General features: G+C 42.4%; 1 protein-coding gene across 1 annotated transcript in view; it reads right to left on the bottom strand.

Moving 5' to 3' along the window:
* CCDC149 (coiled-coil domain containing 149) overlaps window positions 1-15,398 on the bottom strand; it is a 52,979-nt gene extending 37,581 nt beyond the window's left edge. The window contains exons 1-3 of the mRNA XM_075709007.1: window positions 15,337-15,398; window positions 5,918-6,079; window positions 5,344-5,382 (exon numbers count right to left, since the gene is read on the bottom strand). Of these exons, the coding sequence (XP_075565122.1) occupies window positions 5,344-5,382; window positions 5,918-6,079; window positions 15,337-15,384 (249 nt within the window). The 5' untranslated portion in view covers window positions 15,385-15,398. The remainder of the gene's footprint in view (window positions 1-5,343; window positions 5,383-5,917; window positions 6,080-15,336) is intronic.
* Between the last annotated feature and the right edge of the window lie 1,019 nt (window positions 15,399-16,417).

Raw genomic sequence — 16,417 nt, 5'->3', positions numbered from 1 at the left:
AGATAAATACAAAATGATTGCTTACCCTGTAGTGTACTTTATCTGAAGATTTTATCTCACAGGACTGAATGCAGCTTTTGCGCCTTAGCACAAGAATTCAGGAAGTTTTGCTAGTCATTAATTAACACGAAATAGTCACGCTATAGTCACACTTGTCATTCTTTCTGATGATGTCAAAAACAGTCATAAGGTAATCCCTGAAGTTTGTTTCGAAAGTGAATTGTGATAGCTGAGTACACTAAGCTAGAAGCTGGAAGATGAAGTGAAAGAGATCAAAATGGGTCCATTTGTGGTATCTTGCAACATACTCCTGTCCGTTCCTTCTGATGCTCTGCTTGCCCCAAAATGACACGTTCATGAACTTATTCATTAGCAGAAGTCAAGCTGACTGACCAGTGTCTTGGTGAGTGGGTAGCATGCTGCTGTCAATGATTGCTGAAGCAGTCAGAGTCTTGGCTTGACTGAATCACCTTGGGACACCTACAGATTAACTATAACAGAGTTAAGGACCACAACCATCAGGAAAGATGCACACAGGTTCTGTTTTTGCCTGGCAAAAAGAGTAACTGTCAAGGTGGGCTCTATTCTAGGACTATGTCATCATTATGTTACGAGGATCGTTATTAGGAGCCTCAAAGAGGGTTCTATGACCATGGGACTCCAAGGCTCAACAGCTGCTTGGAAGACACAGGATGCACTTGACCACATGAAGAAAAAGTATCTTTGCCAACAGGCTGGCCAACTGCATAAGAAGAGCTTTAAACTAGAAATGATGGAGGAGGGAACAAGGAGATTTGGGATAGGATAGGATAGGCAAGCCAAGAGCCAGGGTTGACTGGAAGAGAAGGAACATAGCAACTCACAAAACAACTGAGCTGAAGTGCCATCCCTTTGAGCATAGGCATGTAAAGAAGGAGGTGCCTGCAGAACAGCCTTGTGGGGAAAGCTCTGAAGCCTGTACTGCAGAACTGGCACACCTGGATGCCCCTGAGAGGCCTCAATTCTAATGCATGCAGCATGGGGAAGAGTTCGAAATCTGCGTGCAGTTACAGGGCTACAATCTCATTGGGATCATGCAGAAACGGTGGGATAGCTCACATGACTGGAATGCTTCAATGGAGGGATACAGGCTCTTTAGGAAAGACAGCTAGGAAGGTGAGGAGGGGGTGTTGCCCTTTACATGAATGCATGGAGCCCTGCCTTGGCACAGGTCAGGAGTCATTTGAGAGCTTTTGGGTCAAGATTAGCGGGCAGACCAACATGGATGCTCTTGTATTGGCTATCTCTATAGATCTCCTGATCAGGAAGAAGTAGTAGATGAGGCCTTCTTCACACAACTGGAAGAAGCTTCATATTCACAGGCCACCATCTTCATGAGGGACTTTAGTCACCCCAATACCTGCAAGTCTCTGAACACAAAAAAACCCCTCAACACCTTTTTACTGTGAGTGGTCAAACACTGCCACAGGTTGCCCAGAGAGACTGTGGAGTCTTCATCCTCGCAGGTTTTCAAAATCTGACTGGACGCGGTCCTGGGTAACCTGCTCTAGGTGGCCCTGCTTGAGCAGGGGAATTGGACTAGTTGATCTCAAGACATGCCTTCCCACCTCAACCATTCTGTGATCCTGTGATGTTTAGCTCCACTTAATTTGATTCCTCATACATTTAAAATACAAACACAAGCCCTTGCCAGTGAACATATGCATTGCGGCTTTATTCTTGACACACAGCCCCACTGCAAACCCATTATCTTCAACTGAGTGGTCTCACTGAGATCAAATTAAGCAAAGCATATTTAGGACTGTGGCCCGGCACAGTCATTTTCCTAACCATGCATTTTACTTCACCTTAGTTTATTCAAAGGATCTAATTTGTATTAAAAGAACTTCTATTTCATACAGAAAGTCAAAGGATGCACTGATCTGTTATTTCAATGACAAACCTTCCCCCAAACTGAAGATATACTGAAAATTTAAGGAATGTAGATGAAAGTAATAGTCTGTATGAATCAAGCTAGAAATCCCATCAACGTTTTTTTCTTTATGTTTCCCAGCATGGCAACACTGTCCAACAGATACCCAGTATTTGTTTGCCAGTGTCATAAAAATGTTCTGTATCAGAGCAAATGCATATAAATGTATACCACTGCAGAATGGTAAAATTTCTGTTTATATAGGATGCACAACAGAGGCTCTGTAGAAGGAGCAACATTTTAACATGCCTTTCAAAATGGGGAGTGTCTATTGTTTACCATCTGTGGTGAATTTTAACATCAAAATCAACTTTTCATTGTTCCTATCCTCCTGAAACATCTCACCCCTCCATTACTTATCCAAATATTACCCTACACCTGACACCACATGACATTATAAAACTACTTTCAACCGCAGCATTTAATTGTGAATGTTTGATAAGAGGGACCAGGAAAGCACTGACAGCTCACAGGCTGTGATAACACTACTAATGTTAAAACACCTACTGCGGGAAAAGAGAGCACAGTTTCTCATTTCCTGCTTTTGTTGGCTGTCAGAAGGCAACAAACATGTGTCCTGGTTTCAGCTGGGATAGAGTTAATTTTCTTCCTAGTAGCAGGCATAGTGCTGTGTTTTGGATTTTGTATGAGAAGAATGCTGATAACACACTGATGTTTTAGTTGTTGCTAAGTACTGCTTATGCTAGTCAAGCACTTTTCAGTTTCCCATGCTCTTCCAGGTGCACAAAAAAACTGGGAGAGGGCACAGCCAGAATAGTTGATCCAAACTGACCAGAGGGCTATTCCATACCATATGACGTCATGCTCAGTATAGAAACTGGGGGGGAAGTTAGCCAGGTGGCAGCGATCGCTGCTCGGGAGCTGGCTGGGTGTCAGTCAGTGGGTGGTGAGCAATTGCATTGTGCATCACTTGCTTTGTCTATTATTATTACTATTATTATTATATTGTTATTATTACTACTACTACTACTACTATTTTACTTTATTTCAATTATTAAACTGTTCTTATCTCAACCCAGGAGTTTTTCTCACTCCTAATCTTCCGATTCTCTCCCTCATCCCACCGGGGCAGGGGGAGTGAGCAAGCAGCTGCATGGTGCTTAGTTGCTGGCTGGGGTTAAACCACAACAACATAGAACAATCTTTGGATTATGTCAGAGATGTGTACCACTGCACACACATCTTTAGGAGAGGAAACACTGCAGAGCACCGCACATTACGGTACCTTTAAGTAACACCAATTTTACAAAAACACATTCTGAGTTAACTGCTTGCTGATAGAAATTGCCTGGTTACATGATATTTCCACAAAAAACATGAAAATTCTGTGTTGCAAAACAGGGAGAGAAGACATGGTGTGGAAAACAAGATATTTGAAGAAGTCACAAAGCATAATTGATGATAAAGGTGAAAAATGAAGAGATGAAGGAGAAGTAGGAATTCCAACCCACCTATTACATTTAAGGTTCTAGATTGCAATTTCAACAATAATTTCTCAGTTGCAGTAAAGAAACATAACAGATAGCAAATGGTTCAGCATATCCTGTTTTCATCTCATTTCTGACCATGAGAACAGCATGCACTTTTGCATAATACAAAATTCATTATAGGATCAGGGTCTCTGTTTTTATGAAGTGACTGAGGTCACAAACTTCTCCCAGCAGGCAACTAGGCTTCTGGGCAAAAAGGGGATGTAAAAAGTCCAAAAGAGTAGAGAACGTCTTTCTTTCTTAGATGAGAAAATGCTAAGAAATGTATGTACAGTAATAATGGAAAAATATTCATAACTTTATTATTGTTTGATGTGTTTCTCAAAGCAAAACCATACTCTTCTTCAGCAAGGTTGCCCTAACTACTCCAGATTATCCACCTTGTATGCTACAGACACACTTCTCAGGAGAATGAAAACTGAAGAAGTGCACTGACAGCCTATTACTGTACAACCTAAGGAATATATTGCCTTTGGGGGAGACCTATAAATGACCCCATCTGAGAACAAGATTTTCTTTCTCTCGCTGTTACCTAGCATGAATACATAACTTCCTCAGCAAAAAAAAAAAACCAAACAAAGGCTCCTAGCTAGATTATCAAATGGCTTTCCAGGCACTTATCATGGTAAGATTTGCGAAAACTTAATATATTAATTGCAGCTTCTGAATTTAGACTAAATTTTGCTAGTATTTTAGAAACAAGTGTCAGATTTATTTGTTTTGAAAGATGGAAGAGGAATTAGAACAACATCCATGGGATGACAAATCTCCCTTTCTACTTATCTCTGTAATGACCCATATACTGCATTGGTTTTTTTCCTTTTAATTGTATATTCTTCAGCTCCAATTTTAGTAGTCAGAATGCGCAAGCCTGTATCTGGTCATAAACTTTTATTAGAACTCTGCTGAAATAACAGAATTTCAAATAAATTATGCTAAATAATGAGGAAGTTAAATGATTCTACACTGAGCCACTGACTTCTTGGCAGCTATTTGTTTAAGTGCCTGAAGGAGTAATTATATTGCCTCTGAAAGTTTAGTTTAAAACAGCCAAAACCCTAAGCCCCTAAAATTTTAAGAGAATAGCAAGAACTACATGCAAACTCCCAGGGAAAGGATGATGAATAAAACTTCTGACCCATTAAGAGAATACAATAACCATGTTTTAAACATGGTTAAAAGACTTTCAGGTCTAGCAATTACCGTTACAATTTTTGTTATTTTGGGTTCTCGTCTCCCTGCTCACACCGTGTTTTGGGTGCCATTTTTCTCTAAAAATTAAGATAATTTCAAGATGTGACAACCAACACTCTGTAACAGGGACATACTACCTGGATCTCTGGGGGAAAAAAAAGAAAGTGAGCAGGCAAAAAGTTTTTCAGGGGAACCATAAAATGCAATTACCATTGTTCTTACCATTTATAACTCATAGAGCCCAAGTGACCTGGGAGAGTACCTAACGGGAAAAACTACTCACAACAATAAATTAACAACTATGGGATGCAGACAATGTATTCCCAAATTGCTTTTAAGTATGAGCAGTCCTGTCACAAACCCATTTTAGGACTCAATACAAGAAGGATAAACAACAAGGAGAACAATCTCAAGTCTCTGTACACTGACCAATTTCAGTGTCAGGTGAATATAAAAGCAATAGCCATATATTCTAATTAATGATAGTTCAGGTATTTCAGAGCAAAACATGTTTAGACAAAAGGACAAGAAGCCACAGTTTAAAGACTGAGCTCTTCAATGGACAGAAATGTTTGCTTTTTACCAGATTTCTTAGTTTATATTTTCATACTTTTGCGAAGTACTTTTGTAGCAGATAAATAACGTCAACTGAAAAATAAATCCTACCTGTTTCCTCTTTTCAGGCGGAAGGGATGGATCTCCATCCTACAAATAAATGTACGTATTTTATTGGCAACTTATTTCTGAAGCCAGCAACTATATTAACTTTGTGGATCAAATTTTAAAACACGTATTTTAACTAAAATGTTATCAACATTGTTTCTAAAATACTGCATCTTGATTAATATCAGTAATATTAATTTCATCTCAAAAAACTGTCAAAGGCTGAAGATTTGTTTACATTTCTAGAACAGCAGGTCATTACAAATTTATGTTGCATTATTTTTCATAACGGTACATTAAGTTGCTGTGGAATAATAATACTGCAGTCAGTTTTTAAATGGAATTATGACTGAAACTAATTTCCGCAGAGCACGCACTGTCTTTCTGTGTCTTATATAACAGGCACTACCTCGTCAATGCGGAACAAATGAGTAATAATATGATCAGGGCTGTACTACTGCAGGACTACTGTAAACAAGTACCTAAACATTTTTACAGCACTCATGCACTCCTTTTGATTTTTTTTTTTTGAGGTTTGTGTCCCCCAGTTATATAGTATTCATAAAGAACAACCTACAATGAGCTCCCGATATTTCTTTTTCAGAGACTGGTGTCGTTCCCGCAACTGGTTAGCCATAAGCTTGTACTGGTCTCTTTCTTGTTGACAGGTGTCCAGCTCTTTGGAAAGGATTAGCAATGCCTCCTTTTTACTTTCAAGCTTCCTTTTACACACCAGATACTGCAGAAGAGAAAAAAAAATGTAATTGTAACAAGCCATTTCTACCCCAGCCCCTATTGGATTAAAGCGGCTCAAGTTTTTCTCTGAAAAGATGGAGGAAGACTCTGCATGAGATCAAAGTCTGCCACAAGTCATCTTAGCTTATTAATAACAATCACGGGAAATAAAGCTGTTGTATCAGAAGCCTGAAATGCATTTGTAAGGCCACATGCTCACCTGACCATTGTGAATTAGAAAATTCAGCAATTCAAGTTTCTCCTCTTTTTCCTCATATACCATAGTTGCAAGGATTTGACCCGCAGCCCTGGGAAGGCTGCTGGAAGGAAGAAGCCTTTGCAAACTCCCTTTTCTACTTGTGTCCACAATACCCAGCTCTCAGCAACCAGCATCTCCCAACTTATTTCCCCTCCCCTCCTCCCTGCTACCAGCAATGTCCCCTGGGCTCAGCCTCCCACCTGCACAGGGAAAGACAGCCATGTTACAGCAGAAAGGGTAGCATAAGTGGCATCCAAAATTTACCTTGAGTCTGAAACAATTACAGTGTAATACCCTATCGGCACAGGTAAAAGAAACTAATTTAGCTGCAATACTATATGCACTTGCTTGTTGAGTCAAAAGAATTGGAAATAATAAAGGAATATTGCAAGCACCTGAATGGGGAGGGAAGACAGAGGTGAGCCTTCCCCTCCAGCCACTGCCTCTTACGCATAGGGCTCATGCACAAAGCAAAACAGAACTTGCAAATCTTAGCTGTTCTGCATTAGTCTGATCTGCTTCATTGCCTTTCCCCACAGAGAGGGAGAGAGAGTAACGCGTATGTCATCCTTTCCTGCAGTGGCTAAATGTCACCTATCAGAAGTTTCAAGCAACTTTTTTCACTTAATGTGATGTTCAATCAGCAGATTCTTCTTACCCATCACTTGACACTGCTCATACTAAAGCATATATTTCTCTTTCTGATGTTACTCACATAAGACATGGCACTAAATACTTTCTGAATGTGCTCTGCAAGAGACCAAATATCACAGCAGTCATGAAAACAATTTATAGTTTCATTATATACTCTGACAAGAATATTTTGTCATTATGGGCTCTTGCACAAAGCAAGAGCATCAGCACTTCCATACTGTTCAAGTCAGTGCTGTTCTTTGGGACAAAAATCATTCCTTGTATGTACTACTTGCTTGGAATTGACTTTGTTAACCTCAATTTCAAGTCAATGAGAAGGGGAAAAGCGAGTTTGGTATATTAGTACAGCCAACATTTTCCAAAAGTGGTAAATGTTTAGTTGCAAAAAAGTGGGACAGGAATGAGAAAAGCAATTCCAAGAAGGATTTGAACTCACAAAAAGGACACTTCCACCTTGGATTAATTTTATTTCTGGCAACACTGAAGTTGAAATCCTGCCATAAATTTTCTGGATTATGATGCCTTGGCATCAACTTACAAAGGCAACTGTACCTATGTACTTATGTCCTTACTGATACCTTACACAAATGTCAAGTCCCCTGATAAAGCACTGAAAGGTATCAGAAGCTAAACTTTAATATTGTCAGCAAGTGATTACAGTGACATGGTAAACCTGCTTCAAACTTGATAAAATAATTCCTTCCCTTACACTGAAATACTTACCTCTGACATTCTCTCTTTTTTCCAGTTTCATCTCACGTCTTAGTCAATTCTAAAATATGCCGTCACTAAATTGTTTTTGAATACTAACAATCTGATACTGTAATTGCAAATAAAAACGAGTAAAGGCAAACCTCACAATCACTTTAAAAACCTAACAGCCTAAACCCCTGAACCAAGTAGCCTGTCATTGTCCTTTAACCACCAGGAAGAACGAAGCTGGCCCCTCCAGCCAACACCTAGGTGGAGCAGAGCAGCCTATAGAATGTACACAGTGGGAGCGGAGCAGAGCTAAACATCTCACCTTAGGACACCCACACCACCACCTCTGAGCCTTGCCACAAGTCGGAAGCTAACTGGAGTACGTGGATAAGACTATAAAAAAATAATACTTATCAGGCAGGAAAGGCAGACCTAGTGCTAAACAAATCTTGCTTCTGCCGTGAGTCACAGCTCTCCACGAAGGACACACTCAAAGCATAAAAGAAGGCTTCACCTTTCACAGCAACACTGGTGGGGGCAAGGGAATTTGCCATTAGGTTGAGGATAATGAACCATAAACAGATTGTGGGGACAGTTGTGTTCAGGGTCTAAATGAAAAGGAATAATGATCTCCTCCTTGTTTAAACTATATTTTAACTTGATAATTACATACTGATGATGTGCGATACGGATGGAAGGGGCTTGGCATCTCTCATCAATGTACTGTTTGGATTTTACTATAAAAATGACCACCTAGAAGACTTTTTGAAGCCATTTTTGCCTTTTGCATATATTGACTTTCTCAAATAAATGGGATAAAAATAGTAATAATGTATAGTAATTTGTTTCCATGGGCTTATGGTACAAGAAACAATAAAGCCACAGCATTTCTGTGGAATTTGATTATTCGACATGGCTATATTTCCAATTCCCATTACCATTTTTAAAGGAAAAACAAATTATACAAAGACAGACCTCAGAGAGTTTACTCAATATATATGCTTCTGGATGTTAAAAAAAAAGTACTAATAATGGCCATAAACTGACCTAACAACTATACACCAGAAATGGATTCTACTCAGGGAAACAACAGACTCCCACCAACAATTTCCCCCATATGGACAAGTAAGTGCAGGAAAAGTGGTATGCTGCCAAAAGGAACATGGAGTTTAACAGTCTTTTCGGAGCGATGCAAGCAATAAGCAGCATTTTCTGATATAGTCTGAGAAAAAGCATTCAACAGATGCTTCTGGCATTCATATAGAGATTTCTTCCTCTGCAACTGAAGGAAAGCCTACATCTCACATACGGTCTATCAGCGAGACAAACAAGTGAATTCTGTTATGCACTACAGTTACTACAAAATATTCTTATTGTCTTTTGTTTCTTTTTAATTGATGTTCCAAAATAATCTTTGAGTTTAAAAAACAAAGTTAACAAGAACCAGCTGCTATACTTTCAATCTAAAAGCTACAACGTACAACTTTTCATATCTGTCTAGTGACTTTTATCTACCAATTCGCTGTTATCAGCAATAAAGCAAATTATAATTGCTACAAGGAAGATCATAATAATTAAAGGAATATATATGACACCCTACATTACTGCCTGAACTGCTTTACAGCCAGATAACTACTTTAGTGAAATTGAGTAAAAAGAGACTGACATTATGGGAGAGTGTAACTGCTCCAAGGTGACCCTCTACATCGAACACTTACTATTTGTCCATTGCTATTTTTAGTGACAAATCTGGATAGATCTCATTAACGACGCCATAGACATGGTCTAATAATCTGATGAAGCTGGGACACTGTCAAGGTTTTAGACTTTCTTTTTTTAAACCAACAAACACACCGAATTCCTAACACAAAATAATTTCTTTTACATTTGTACAAATTACTGGCCTATACTTGGGCATTTAATGGCAATTAGTCCCAAGAAGGAAAATATCTAATTTTCTGAGGGTAAATGTAGAGATACTGTCTCCAAACTGTGCTTTGGAATCACTGTGGATCATATTCTGTGTTCTCTCAACACTCCAGGACCTAGCATCCTCCCAGTGCCGATGGGCCACCACGTTGTATGTGGGCCTGGAAACCTATTGTCCACTATGCTCTCGGAGAAACCATGAACTCTGTTCATCATCTTTTGGACAACAGCACATTTCAACTGCTATTGAAATGCCTGAAGTTTTATCAAATTTCTCCTCACTTCGAGGCAATTTTGTTGTGGAAATGACAAACTGAAGAGTCCCCAAAATGCACTGCAACATCACTATTTGGGGTGTTTGTTGACTGTGTTTCAGCAATGTTCCTCCCCTTGACTTCAGATTAAACTGTTCAACTTATCTGAAAGAGTCAAGCACTCAAACCCAGAGAAATACACAATTACTGGCTGTTTGCCTGCCATCTCATCTCATGCCCTCATCTCTGATAAAACCTGAGACAATGCAGTGTCCTTGGTTTTATCCCACAATATCAACTCTGCTTTTCCTGCTGCCCAGCGCTTGCTTCACTAGCTGCCTGACTGCTGAAACACAAAGCAGGCTGGTATCATTCACTGATGATATAAGTGATACAAGCAGCTCCCCAGAACACCACGTCTTGTCTTGATGACAATATTACACCACATCATCTTCACTGGTCATTTAGGAATTACCATAATTTGATTAGTCAAAATAACACTATTTTGCAATGTGGCCCAGCCCTTAAAAGTTTTGTACGCTGTGCATTGGTTTACATTATTAATTTCTCCATGTTTGTTCCTCAACATCCCTGTGGGTACCTTAGTCCAACCTGGAACATGGGAACATGAAGAGCAAACACTTGTTTTGTTGCCTGAAAGCCCAGCATGCTGGTCTCTGTAGCACCTCTCCCATAGCTCCCAAGAACTTTAGAGAGCAGTAAGTCACAGTGCTAGCTCTTTTAGCATTTCCACTTCCTTTTCCAAATGACAAAGCCATTACGATGCCAACCCAATCACTTAGGGACCTCAGAGCATGCGCTCCACTTTGTTCTTCCCTACAGCCACTGGCATTTGCCTGCATTTAGAAAAGCTCTGAAATCTGTGTCCTGTCGGGTCCCCTCATACAGGTTTGGTGAATTACATTTCACGCTCTGTTTGAAAAGGCAACGTGACAGAAAGTTGGAGAGATATTATAAACAGGAAAATCTCACTAATTTTCCTTCCTCTTCTCTCTTGTCCACATAAAAATAAATTGTGCAACCAATGGGAAAGGTACACTCTGCCAATTACAAGAAGGTTAGGTTTCTCACTCTTATTCAAAATTCATGTCTGAACATTTAGCTATTTCAACTAGAACTACTGCTCAATAGTTGTGCATTTGATAAATAATTCCCCAAGACTCTTTCTCATTTTAAGTTGGCAATTACTAGGCAAGGGAGCTCAAGAGCACAAGCGTATCGCTTCCCTCTGTGGTGCTGAAGACCATACACAGTTAATAATCAAGACATAGCCTCTTGAGAATGACAAATTAAATGGGGACTAAATTTCTTCAAACTAATTTTAGGAGGCACAGTCACATATGAGTAGCTGTAAATAGCATACAGTAAATGCTCTAATGTGTGGGAGGTGACAAGGAAAAGAGGAGCATTTTGACATTGGGTTTAATTCTAGAAGTTGGCAAATCCGAGGGAGAAGCTAGCAGAAAGGACAGAGGACAACCACTCTAGTCTTATGGGTTTCCTAGGAAACCTTTCTTGCTTCCAGTGGAAAACACCGCCAAAAGTTCTCCAAGCAGTATTAAATTAGGACTAGTGCCAACTCTCAATGAAGTGAATGGAAGCACACTCACTGACTTCAGCAGAAAGGAGGCCAAAGAAGTCAGCTCTCTAAAGCAAGGACAGAGGTGGTCTTGCAGATTATGTAAAAGTGCTTCTTCCCTACCACACATCTCCCAGTACTGTTCAACTCATCCCACCACCCCAAGATCATGCTACCACCTACTCCTTTCTCCATCACTGATTCTGTCATCATCCTTAGATTAAATGATTCTAAGACAGATTACATGGAATTCAGGCAAAAACTGGAATCACACCCTTCTCCACAACAGAACATACAGAGTTGGAAGCTTCTACAACCTTTCAAGAATCAGCCCCTAACTACTCTCGAACAAAGTTCATATATTGTGGGTTTTATTCATATTCATGTGATTTAGCTATGTTTCATCTCCCTTATAGAGACAGAGAAACTGAGCCACTAAGGAGTTGACTCACATGAGTTTGTGTAAGTCAACAGCTTAGCATATCTATAAACATGGCTGTCGACTGAGAAGTAAGTATGGACATTTAAAAACACTTAAAAGCAAACAAACAAAACTCTGCAACCAAGATTTTGGTGACCAAAATTATCTTCCAAGAATTCTATTCTCTTCAGTGACGAGTACAGTATAACCACCTTTGTGTGACTGCTTTCTAGCAGTGCACTCAGCAAAGCAACTAATAACTGTCACACTTTCCTCTTTTCATCCTCTTCCAGGTAGGAGATGTATTTTGTTTGCACCAAGGATTTTTCTTATTTCAAAATAAGAGACATTCAAAGGCATGTTCAAAGGAATGGGCCGTACTCTTGGGATAGTATGTTGAGATTTATGAAGACCACTTGTTTCTGGAGGTCTTAGGCCACCATCTCAGTCCAGCCAACAAGAAAGTTCTTGCTACTGCTCAGTTTCATTTGTGTCAAACAAGCAGTTATTGACCAGGTCTTTATCCTACAGCTTTACACAGGCTTTTAAATATCCTAAATATCAGTCATTCAGTGAGGTAAACGTTAAGACAAAAACTCAGACTCCAAGCAAAAATTATGTGGTAACCCAACAGAGTATTTTACCTTTTATATATATTCATCCAGCATCAACACTTGAACCCAGCTAAAGAACAAGCAAAATTTATGTGGATTCTTACTCCTGAAGCTTGTTCTTTTGCATTCAGTTTGTGAGATTATCAATGGAAATAATGACCCTTTCTGCTCCTTCAGTGTTTGCTAAGTTGGCTTTGTCCCAGTATTCTTTCCTACGTCATCCTATTCAGAGTTAGTTTAAAGAATGTTCAAGGTACACGTAGTGCAAAGATTGTTCAGAGTACCAGGTGCACACTAGGCCTGAAATGCATGTGGCTGAGAATAAGTGGAAAAATACACAAACATGGAGGCAAAAGAACAAGAAGCTAGTGATGAGCACAATAAAAGCAGAGGAAGATATATGAAAGGGTACATAGCAAAAGGCACTGAAATGGAACAAAAGTCAAAAGGGAAAAAAAGAGTAAATCCAGAAAAAGACTGGAACACACCAAAAAAAACAAGCATTCTTTTTATCTCATGAAGAATGAAAAGCCAAACTACAAAAATATACAGCTGGGTTTGTGTATGTATATATAAGGACCAAAACCACATCCTACCACTTTTCTTAACAGCGGCAATACCAGACTTTTAAAAATATTACAATTGCTTCGACGAGTATCTCAACTACTACTAGCTTTCAAATTTGGGAGGACTGAGCTTGTGGAAATGAAAAAGAATGTGACCGTGGATCTGAACCCACCAGCTGCTGGTCTTTTACACCAAGATTTTGAACCCCATTCTACGTTTTAACTGTCCAGCATCAGCAATGTGAGAGTGTTCGTTTAGAGCTACCATATCTTTTTCTGCTGTGTTATATTTGGAAAGCACTTCAAAATGTTCATGAAATGCTTAGGGAAGAAAACTTAAACTATCTAGCACTGAAGCTAAGAGGCCTGTAGAAGTTCTGTACCACTGAGGGATACAGTAAACTGGAAAAACTTATTACAAGTTACTTGAGAAGTTAGAGCCACTTTCTCACAGACCCATCAGATGTTGGAGTTAATGGGTAAATTGCACAAAGTTAATCACAACAGCCAAAGGAAGAGGAAGGCAAAAGAGGGAAGCCTATACCCTGACAGCATGTGCTATAGACTTCATGCAGAAAAACAGGCTGTAAGCCTGCTGTGGGAACAGAAAGAAAGGAAGGAAAAATGGAGTATAAATCACTAGGCCTCTAATTGTTCCTGAAAAAAAGAAATTATATGTATGCTTCAGTATATGCAAGAATGTAGCTTAGCACAGTCATTAAACTTCACTACAATCAAGAAGCCTGTAAACCAGAAGTAAGTATTCCATTTCAGGATTGAGTTTTTAGGTTAAATCATATCAAAAGTAAAAGAGTTCCAAAGTAATTCTAAATGACTTTTTACAGCCAAGAATAAGGACATTTCATTTGAACATACCTTGTGAATTGTCTCTCTTACCCTTCCCTGCCATGTGACAAGACCCCTGCCCCCAAATAAAACTGCGTGTGGGAAACGAGATGTCAGACGCAACACTGCACGATTAGGATACTACTAAAAGTACACTTTTCACTTTCTTCTGGATTATTTTGTGTGTTTCCAACCACTGTGCGCATGGATAGACTCCAATTTGGGATGTACTGCAGTAGCACAGATCTGGGCCCGCACAAACTCCCGCTGAAATCACTGGGAGAAGTGACAGGTTCAGGACCCTGAACTCATGCATCTTTTTGACAGGTCAGGGCCTTAAGCCATGCTCACATAATGTAACAGAGGCATAGCCCTCCTGAAATCAGAGGAATTCACCTGTGTGCATCGTACTCTAGGACAGCAGACACGGTCAGGTTGATCTAGGCCCATGCCATTTGTGCAGAAGTTTTGTTTGCTAGCCACAAAGATATACTTTTTTTATAGTTATGCAAAATTAATGCAATGCAAAATGCAATGCAAAAAATCAGAATGCCAACCTACTTCAAACTTCATGGTTCTGCCTATTAAACAGACTTGACTTTGATGATATTACTTTAAATTATACTGACCTGAAGTTGTTTTGAGTTTGGGAACTTATCCTACATGAAAATGCGTACCTGTAAACACTGTGGATCTTTTAATGTGGACATAGTAGATAATAACGTTTTCTACTCTTGTATTCTGAAAATCCTCCACCTGTTGAAGCTCATGGCCACTGTGGTATTACAGATTTTTTCTCCCGTTCTATAAATGACAGCACGGGTCTCAAAACCCGTTCCTTTGTGATTCCAGCGAAGAACACAAAGCACATGCCAGAGGAGCGAACTCCCAGCAGCAGGCCCCTCACGCAGGCTGGCTGCTGCCGGACCTCCGGCCGCGCTGGCGGCAGTGCCAGGCCCGAGGCCGCAGCCCCACGGGCGATCCCTGCCGGGTGCAAGCCAAGCGCAGGCTCAGCGCCTGAGCCCCGGGGTACCCGCCAGAGCTTGGCAGGCACTCGTCCCCGGTGTTCAGCAGCCGTGCGGGGCGGTTCGTGGCAGGTCAGCGCCCCACGGCCGGCGCGGCCGTACAGCCCCGCCTTGCCAGGCTACACTCCAGGGCCCCCCGCCCCCGGCGCCTCCACCTGCTGCCGCCCCAGCCGCGGGGTCAGGGTCCCTCTCGGCCCCGGGCCGGGGTCCCCGCCCGCCGGCTGTGCCCCGAGCCCCGAGGAGCGGGGCCGCAGCCGGGCGCGGCGGCGGCGGGGCCGGCCTGCCCGCCCCTCTCCCGCGGCGGGCGCAGAAGGGCCGGTGCCGGCGCCCAGGCCGCGCCGCGGGGGGCAGGGCGCCCCGGCCCGCGGCTGCCCCCGCCCCGCCGCCTCACCTCGCTCACCAGCCCCTGCCAGTCGCTCTCGCTGCGGTGGGAGCTCATGGCTCCGGCGGGCCGGCGGCGAGCGGCTCCGCCCGCCCCAGCCTTCCGCCGAGGAGCCTGCGGGGAGAGGCGGGGCCTGCGGCCGCCTTCTCCCGGCCGGCCGGGGCCGCCCAGCGGCGTCCCGGGCAGGGGCCTGCCGGGGCCGGGCCCGCGGCGGAGCCTCAGCGCCCGCGGCCTAGCGCCGCCGGGCCCAGGCCGCCAAGTAGCCCGACAGAGCCGGGCAGGGCCGCGGGGCCCGGGCGGGAGGGCCGGGCCGCAGGGGAGAGCCTGGGTCACGCCACAGGCACCCGCCTAGGGCCGTGCGGGCCTGCCTGAGGGGCGCTGCCCGGGGAAGGGCCCTCCTCTCCTTAGGTCCTTCTCCTAAATCACAGTAGGGCTCTGCTGCCATCCCAGGCACCAAACAGCCAGACATAACCCACAGAGCGGTCGATGAAGGGACGGGCGTCAGAATACAGTACTGCAGCGGAGGCTTTAATAGACAATCCCAGCATGGTTTAGGTTAGAAGGGACCTTTAAAGGTCATCTGGTTCCAACCCCCCAGCGCTGGGCAGGGACGCCTTCCACTAGGCCGGGTTGCTCAAAGCCCTGTCCAACCTGGCCTTGAACAATTCCGATGATGGGGTATTCACAACTTCTCTAGGCAACCTGTTCGAGTGTCTCACCACTCTCATCTTAAAAAATGTCTTCTAAGTCCAATCTAAACCTACCCCCTTGCAGTTTAAAACTGTTACCCCTTGTCCTGTCACTGCAGGCCTCAGTAAAAAGCCTCTCTCAATCTTTATAAAGCCCCCTTTATATATTGAAAGGCCACAGTAAGGTCTCCCTGGAGCCTTCTCTTCTGAACAACCCCAACTCTCTCAGCCTTTCTTCATAGGAGACACGCTCCAGCCTCCCCATCATTTTCATGGCCCTCCTCTTGAGCAAGTCCATGTCTTTCTTATGGCGGGGCCCAGAGCTAAATGCAGTGCTCCTGGTGGGGTCTCATGAGAGCAGAGCAGAGGGGCAGAATCACCTCCCTCGACCTGCTGGCCAC

The sequence above is a fragment of the Pelecanus crispus genome, chromosome 4 (assembly GCF_030463565.1).
Source record: "Pelecanus crispus isolate bPelCri1 chromosome 4, bPelCri1.pri, whole genome shotgun sequence".
In the NCBI taxonomy this organism is placed as follows: domain Eukaryota; kingdom Metazoa; phylum Chordata; class Aves; order Pelecaniformes; family Pelecanidae; genus Pelecanus; species Pelecanus crispus.
Note: the sequence above shows the minus strand (reverse complement) of the source record. Positions and strands in the feature narration are given on the sequence as shown.